This window comes from Triticum urartu, chromosome 6A (assembly GCF_056163025.1).
Source record: "Triticum urartu cultivar PI428250 chromosome 6A, HENAU_Tu73, whole genome shotgun sequence".
Lineage (NCBI taxonomy): Eukaryota > Viridiplantae > Streptophyta > Magnoliopsida > Poales > Poaceae > Triticum > Triticum urartu.
In genome coordinates, this window is record NC_141878.1 from 527,520,612 (window position 1) to 527,528,152 (window position 7,541).

At 54.6% G+C, this 7,541-nt stretch overlaps 2 protein-coding genes across 5 annotated transcripts; one reads left to right on the forward strand and one right to left on the reverse strand.

The window, feature by feature from the left end:
• The first annotated feature begins 260 nt into the window (after positions 1-260).
• Positions 261-3,373, forward strand: LOC147966073 (cation/H(+) antiporter 15-like). Its single transcript, XM_087528615.1, has 3 exons — positions 261-710; positions 810-1,829; positions 1,928-3,373. The coding sequence occupies exons 1-3, from the start codon at positions 459-461 to the stop codon at positions 3,233-3,235; spliced, it is 2,580 nt and encodes an 859-aa protein (XP_087384741.1). The 5' UTR covers positions 261-458; the 3' UTR covers positions 3,236-3,373.
• A 118-nt stretch (positions 3,374-3,491) lies between these two features.
• Positions 3,492-6,869, reverse strand: LOC147966074 (uncharacterized). Of its 4 annotated transcripts, none has more exons than XM_087528617.1 (3): positions 5,160-6,869; positions 4,916-4,997; positions 3,492-3,985 (listed from the first exon to the last, which is right to left on the reverse strand). In XM_087528617.1, exons 1-3 carry the CDS (start codon positions 6,750-6,752, stop codon positions 3,711-3,713), a joined length of 1,950 nt encoding a protein of 649 aa, XP_087384743.1. In that variant the 5' UTR covers positions 6,753-6,869; the 3' UTR covers positions 3,492-3,710. The 4 variants fall into 4 exon arrangements, with proteins under 4 accessions (XP_087384743.1, XP_087384742.1, XP_087384745.1 ...); XM_087528619.1 differs by having other exon boundaries at positions 3,799-3,985; positions 4,953-4,997; XM_087528616.1 differs by having other exon boundaries at positions 4,916-6,869.
• Positions 6,870-7,541: the final 672 nt, after the last annotated feature.

Sequence of the window (7,541 nt, forward strand, 5' to 3'; positions counted from 1 at the left end):
CTAGCTATGATTGATTGTATGAACTGCTTAAGTTGAGTAATACATTATTTCACTCGCAAAAAAATTAAGATGTTGTATCATCACAGTTTTAAAAGAAAGAGGACGGTGGAGATTGGATCAAAATTTCGATTCACGCTATACGGAAAAAGAAAAGAAAAGAAAACATTCATGCTGCAGCTCCATGTATACGCATGTGGTGTGGGAACCCATTCACGGCCCGCTTCCGAGGGCATCGGCATGTCGTTATTATGCACAACATGGCGTTGCATGCATCCGGCTGAAACAAGGAGCTATCAAAATTACGGCCCAACAATCACTCCTCACCGCAGGTTCTCCGTCCCCCGGCATGCAGTACATCGAACGATCGCTACGTCACCGTCGACCGTGAAGCCGCCGCCGTCGGGCCGTCGCCGGGGTTGGAGTTGGCAGAACGGCCGGCCGAGGACGGGAAACGATCGATGACGACGCAGCCGGCGGTGGGCGACCCCCTGTTGGACCTATGGGAGCACCTGATGTCGCCGAACAGGACGCACCTCTCCTGCTTCGACCCGAGCAAGATCACCATGAGCGGCATCTGGACCGGCGACAACCCTCTCGACTTCTCCCTCCCGCTCATCCTCTTCCAGATGCTCCTCATCACCTCCACCACCCGCGCCGCCACCCTCCTCCTCTCCCCGCTCGGCCTCCCCCGCTACATCTCGGAGATACTCGTACGCCGGCCCGTCTCCATGATCACCGCGTGCATGCACGCGTCCATCATCCATGGCGACGACGACGGCTGACTGTTTGCCATGCATCAATGCGTGCAGGGCGGCTTCGTTCTCGGGCCCTCGGTGCTCGGCCGGCTCCCGCACTATACCGACATCGTCTTCCCCCCGCGCAGCATCTTCATCCTCGACTCCATGGCCCTCCTCGGCCTCGTCTACTACAGCTTCACCATCGGCGTCGAGATCGAGGTCCCCACCATCACCCGCGCCGGCTTCCGCAGCTTCTGGTTCGCCGGCGCGTCGGCGCTCCTGACTTTCCTTATCGGCGCCACCACCGGCTACGTCGCCCTCGGCACTGACGATTCCCGTCAGAATGCTGGCTTCGTCGACAGACTCTCCTTTCCCATCTTCCTCGGGTCCACCTTCGCCTCCACCGCCTTCTCCGTGCTGGCCCGCAACATCGCCGAGCTCAAGCTCGCCGGCACCGACGTCGGCCAGATCACGCTCTCCACCGCCCTCATCAACGACACTATCGCGTGGACTGGGCTCACCGTCGCCACGGCGCTCTTGTACGCGGAGGACAGTGGGTTGCTCTCGTCCGTGTGGACGCTCCTATCGGGGCTTGTCATCTTCGGCGCGAGTGTCCTCCTGGTCCGGCCCGCGCTCGTGCGGCTGGCGCAACGCGCAACCACCGAGGGGGAGGTCATCGGTGAGGAGCGCGAGTGCGCCGTGCTTGTCGGCGTCATGGTGGCAGCTCTCGTGGCGGACGCCGGGGGCACACACGTCATCTTCGGGGCCTTCGTGTTTGGGCTCGCCGTGCCCAACGGGCCCGTCGGCGTGGAGCTGGTGGAGAAGGTGGAGGACTACGTGGTGGGGACGCTACTCCCGCTCTTCTTCGCCATGTCCGGCCTCCGCACGGACACCTCCAAAGTTACCAGCATGGAGGCCGCCGTGCTGCTGATGGTTGCCACCTTTGCCGCGGCGGTGTTGAAGGTGGTCGCTTGCATCGGTGTGGCCGCGGGGTTCGGCATGCCGCTGCACGACGGCACGTCCATTGGGCTGTTGCTCAACACCAAGGGGGTCATTGAGCTCGTCATCCTCAACATTGCAAGAAACAAAAAGGTTTCAATTAAGTCGATTAATTCTACCATAGTGTATTGTTGGACAATCATCAATTTGTTGCTCATTCGTGCGTGCATGTCTTTCTCTGCTGCTTGCAGATCATGAGCGACCAGTCGTTCACGGTGCTGGTGTTCATGTCGGCGCTGATCACGGCGCTGGTGAGCCCGTTGCTGACCATGGTTGTCAAGCCGGCACGCCGCCTCGTCTTCTACAAGCGGCGCACCGTGGCGTGGCCGCAGCCGGACGCCGAGCTCCGCGTGCTGGCCTGCGTGCACGTGCCCCGCGACGCCCCCGCGGCCATCACGCTCGTCGACGTCATGTGGCCCTCGCGGCGCTCACCCATCGCCGTGCACGCCCTTCACCTCATCGAGTTTGCCGGTCGCGCCTCGGCCCTCCTCTTGATCAACGCCGCTGCCCCGGCCGCCTCTTCCTCCGAGTTCTCGGACCAGGGCCGGAGCCACGTGGAGATGCAGTTCAAGCACATCGCCCACGCCTTCATGGCTTACGTGGAGAACCACGCGCCAGGCGGCGTCATGGCGCGCACCATGGCCGCCGTGTCGCCGTACACGTCCATGCACGAGGACATCACCGCCGCCGCCGAGGACCAGCACTCGGCGCTCATCGTGCTCCCGTTCCACAAGCACCGGTCGGTGGACGGCGGCATGGAGGTGTCCCACCCGGCCATCCAGTCGCTGAACGCCAGCGTGCAGTCCTGCTCGCCGTGCACGGTGGCCATCCTCGTCGACCGAAGCCTCGGCAGCGGCGGCACCGCGCCGGGTGGAGCCGGCGCGTACCGCGTGGCGGCGCTCTTCTTCGGCGGGCGCGACGACCGCGAGGTGGTGGCCCTGGCCACCCGCATGGCGCGCAACCCGGCCGTCGGCCTCACCGTGATCCGCTTCGTCCAGAAGGGCAGGGCCGGCAGCATGACGTCGAGCGAGTTCGACGCCCTCAAGGAGCGCAAGGCCGACGATGGGTGCATGCGGGAGTTCTTGGACCGGGCCAACGCCGGCGGCGGGGGCGTGGAGTACTGCGAGAGGGGGGTGTTCAACGCGAGCGAGATGGTGGCGGAGATACGGAACGTGGAGGCGGCCGGGAAGGACCTTTTCTTGGTGAGCAGGACGCCGGGGGCGACGGGGCTGACGGCGGGGATGTCGGACTGGAGCGAGTGCCCGGAGCTGGGGCCGATCGGGGACCTGCTTGTGTCCAAGGACTTCCAGACCAAGGCGTCCGTGCTGGTGGTGCAGTCCTACGGGAGGGCGGCGGCGGCGGCGGCGGCGTCGACGTCTTCTGAATTTGCTGTTGGCGAGGCCGTCTTGCCGGCGCCAGAGGCCATCATGCCGGCGACCTCCATGGGGCACCCGCCAAGGCGCCCACGACAACATTCACATTCTGACCTTATGCTTTGATAGTAGTATAGTTTGGTAAAGCTTGCTAGCACATTGATTAATTAATTAATTAATTAGGGAGCGCCTAATTTTTACAGGGGAATTAGGAAGTGTCTGATGATCAGTCGAGTGATGTTAATTTGGGTGACAGTCAAACATTTAATCTAGTCAGAAGCGTACACGTCTATTAGCTAGCTTTGTTAACAGCGATTTCTTCATACTCCCAACGGAAACTTTGATTCACATACGTATAACACATGCAGACATGCTATCGAAGTATGAAAACGCTTCCCTATTAGCAATGTATAACACTGAAGAAATACAGAGGACACAGGAAATCATTGACCTTGCCAACATCGCCAACAGTACTGAACGGATGATCGATGTATACCCTCGCATAGAAAATGTGAGCATCCTTGATGAACCTAAGATCTGTGCAACATCCCGGGCAGAGTTCAAGCGAAGGTAACAAAGTAGGCTTGAAGCTGAAAGTATACTAAATGAGTCTGGGACCCTGCATAGTCCTACCACGGGAATTCAAGAACTCTGCAAACTTGGCGTCCCTACCGGCATCAAAATAGATGCAATCCTCCTCACATATGTCTACAGCAGAATCAATTATAAACTCGCCATCACTGATAGAATCTTCAGTGGTCGTGCTACTGCGGTCACCGCGAGCCATACGCTCAAAGTCGGTGTCACGCCCAATATACTTCTCTAGATCTGGATGTACAATCTTTGCACCTTCTCTCTCACAGTAATAACAACGGCCTTTTTCCACAAAAAGAAGAAAAGCAATCATCAGTTCAAGCAACAAGAAAATATCTGTGTGAATAAAAGATTATCATCACTTCATAGCCTGCACTAAGATAAGAAGAGGTAAATCCCTAACAGCACCATATAGCTAAAGTGCAGACAACCACATGTACACAAGAACACTGGTCAGTGGCATGTATAAAATGTGTTCAAGCCTAGCAATTCGGAGCATGCTCAGAATGTTTCTTGTAATGATGAAGCTCTAAAAGACAAATTTAATCATATGTTGTTCTCAGATACCATCAGTTATCTGTGCCATGTTACATGTGACGATAAATTCAAGGACAGTGGCAATTTGGATGAGTTTGTATAGGTTATGAATTCTACGGACTTGAGTGAAACACTGCCACGGGTGTTTGGACTGCTGGTGGTGTTAGTGCCAGAATGTTATTACTTATTACTCTCTCCGTTCCTAAATATAAGTCTTTTTAGACATTTCAAATGGACTACAACATACGGACGTATGTAGACATATTTTAGAGTGTAGATTCACTCATTTTGTTTCGTATGTAGTCACTTGTTGGAATCTCTAGAAAGACTTATATTTGGAAACAGAGGGAGTAGATCAGTAGTATTTTTATGGCGAGGTCTTTTTTCTCACATTATTACTGTGACACCATTTAAATAGATGTGCATAAAGTGTTAACAGAAGTTCTATCCAGGTCAGATGCCTTATTATATCCCTTTTTCCCTTCTTTTTTTGATCATAAAAAGGGCCTCCCCCTCCGATTTTCATTAAAGAAAACCATCTGGTTCAGACATCCCTTTTTTCCTTGACGTCATATATTTTTAGTAAAAGGTAACATCTGGTTAGCAGAAGACATTGTCAAAAGGATTAAAGGAACATATGTAACAAGCTAATAACACATGTTTTGATGAACATACGGTGTAGATTATTCAAATGGAGAGAAATCATATATACCAGGATGTCCTGTGACCGGCCAACATGACGGCTCATCAACGGCATCTTCATCATTGGAGCACTCAGCAAAGAAAAGTATAGGAACCGTGTCAGAAGAATGCAAATCTCTCGGCCTTGCCAAGAAGTTGATGTGAGAATGCTGAGTTTTCTTTGGGCGCCAAGAAAGCAAGGGGCCGTAATGGAGGAAGAGGCACCAAATAAACATACCCCAGTTCGCTGCGTGTATTTCTTCAGCATGGCATTGACCTTCGTACAGACAAAGCGTTCCTCTTCGTGGAAATCTCTCAGAATGCACGAGAGGAACTTGGATCCCCCCTCTGAAAGCACAGGAACTGTACTCCGGACTGAATCATCGAGAGCGGTACAGTATTCAGACAGCAGCTGCTGGATGCGATCCACATCCAATACGAATGTCTCTCCATCCTCCATGGGTAGAGGCATCATGGGAAAGGATGACATGAAAAACTCTGCAACGGCATCAGGTTCTGGGTGCTGCGCTGCGGTGGCTGCAGCCTTGTAGGCGCTGTACTGACTCAACATAGTTCCCTCGGTGTGTCCCTGTTGCCTTGCCATTTCCATTGCTCCCCAGAGATTGACCTCTGTGAAGAGCAGACAATGCATGGCTTGGTGTTCAGACATCGTGCGAAAGTAAGCGCGGATGTAAGCAACAAGGCCACGAAGGGAGCGGTATGCGACAAGAACAAGGCTGCGTGAGCAGATCATGGTGGCCTGAGAGGGCCCTCCTGCCGGCGGGAACGTCGTGCTGTACCAGAGAGTGTTGAGCACAATGTTGGAGACGGGATCCGTCAATGGCCCGTAGCAGTGGCCAGCCTTGAGGAGGCCCCGGTGGTGGTGCGTGCGCAGGCCGTCCGTCGGCAGCAACGCGAGTGCCTTGAGGTAGAATCCGTAGATCTTGCGGAGCAGGGTGCTCCGCAGAGCTTTTGTAGGAACGAACGGCGGCGGCCTGTTCAGCTCCAGATGGAACTGTGTCGGTGTTACTCCGGCGAGGTCTTCAAGCTTCTGCCGGGGCTTGTTCAGCAATGCGTGGATGCTGTCAATGGCGTTGCAGGAGAGGCAGCCGCCTTCGGTCGCCAGGAGCTGGGACAGTTGCTCCATCCGAGAGGCGAGCGAGTAGGACCTGTTGACGAGGGCCCTGGGCATGGGGTGGCAGGCAGCCAAGGCGGCGCATTTGAGGGCCGTCTTGGTGGTCCGGGACGCGAAGCTGAAGCTGCCGCTGGAGTTGCGGTCCTCCTCGACGAGCCGCACGGCAGAGAGAAGGTCGGCGTTGGCCAGGCAGAGATACTCGAGCGCCTCGCAGGCGGGGAGGCGGGGGAAGTAGCAGGTGAGGAACGCGACGAGCGCCCTGAGCGACCGCTCGGCGATGGGCATGTCGCGGAGGAGGCGGCGGGGCGGCGGCCAGCGCTTGGCCTTCCCGGTGCCGGAGACCGCCCGGGAGAGCGCCTTCCGTCGCCGCTTTCTCGCCTTCTTCTTCTCCTTCTCGCCGTCGTCGGGCGTGGACGACGTCGCCGCGACCGCGGGCTTGCGGCGGCCGTAGGAGGAGACGGTGTTGACGATGATGTTGGAGACGGGGTCGGCGAAGCCGACGCAGAGACCAGCCTTGAGGAGGCGCGGGGCCAGCGCCGGCATCTCGTCCAGCGGCAGCCTGTCCAGCGCCGCCGCGTAGAACCCGTTGATGGTCTCCAGCGCCGCCGATTTGTTGCGGGCGATGCGCTTCGAGCTGTCGCATCTGTAGAGGCGATCGGCGTGGGCACGCTCGCTCCGGCGACGCTTGAGAACCATGGCCAGGAATTTTCGCGGCGCTGTGATTCGGAATTGACGGCCGGGAGGATTGTTAATTTGTTACAGGGGCGGTTGTTTTTCAGGGCGCCGTCGCCGGCGGGTAGGTGGACTGTGGTAATGGATGTCCGGCCGTACCCTAGCCAGACAGAGCGGTTTTTTTATTGGGTGGATTTATCACATACTCCCTCCGTTTCTTTTACTCCACATATAAAATTTGTTTGAAGTCAAACTACACAAAATTTGAGAAATTATATATTAAAAAATCAAGATCTACAATAATAAAACTATATAGTATGAAAAATAATTTCATGATGCATCTAATAATATTTATTTCATATTATGACTGTTGATATTTTTTAATATAAAGTTAGTCAAATTTTACAAAGTTTGACTTTGATCAAATTTTATACGAAGACTAAAAAAACTGAGTGAGTATCTCACGTGGCCGATAGAGCGGTTCTTTTCATAACACTACTAGACGAAATACCCATGTTTTCTTTTTGTGTGGGAAGACTAGACCATGGCCAGGTACGGATGCGAAGAGGCTTTTGCCCCTGACTTCACCAAAGCCTTATAGATACTAGATCACATGTTGTGTCATTAGCGCAGAGATCAGATTCAGCTGGAAGTTCAACAAACTATTTGAGACTAGCCAGGAACTTAAGGAAATTATGAGTAGCATGAATAAACAAAGAACCCTCGTTAAAGGTTCGCTGAGTAAATTATGAGTAGCATGAATAAATAGAGAACCCTCATTAAAGATTCACTCATGAGGAAGAGGGACGAAGA

Bases quoted from the DNA above. Each gene is read 5' to 3' on its own strand.
- LOC147966073 (XM_087528615.1), top strand. From the start codon at position 459: ATGACGACGCAGCCGGCGGTGGGCGACCCCCTGTTGGACCTATGGGAG. The intron at 711-809 runs GTACGCCGGCCC...CAATGCGTGCAG, and splicing joins GCTACATCTCGGAGATACTC to GGCGGCTTCGTTCTCGGGCC. The intron at 1,830-1,927 runs GTTTCAATTAAG...TGCTGCTTGCAG, and splicing joins ACATTGCAAGAAACAAAAAG to ATCATGAGCGACCAGTCGTT.
- LOC147966074 (XM_087528616.1), bottom strand. From the start codon at position 6,752: ATGGTTCTCAAGCGTCGCCGGAGCGAGCGTGCCCACGCCGATCGCCTC. The intron at 3,986-4,915 runs GTATGTTCATCA...TTGTGGAAAAAG, and splicing joins CCATTTGAATAATCTACACC to GCCGTTGTTATTACTGTGAG.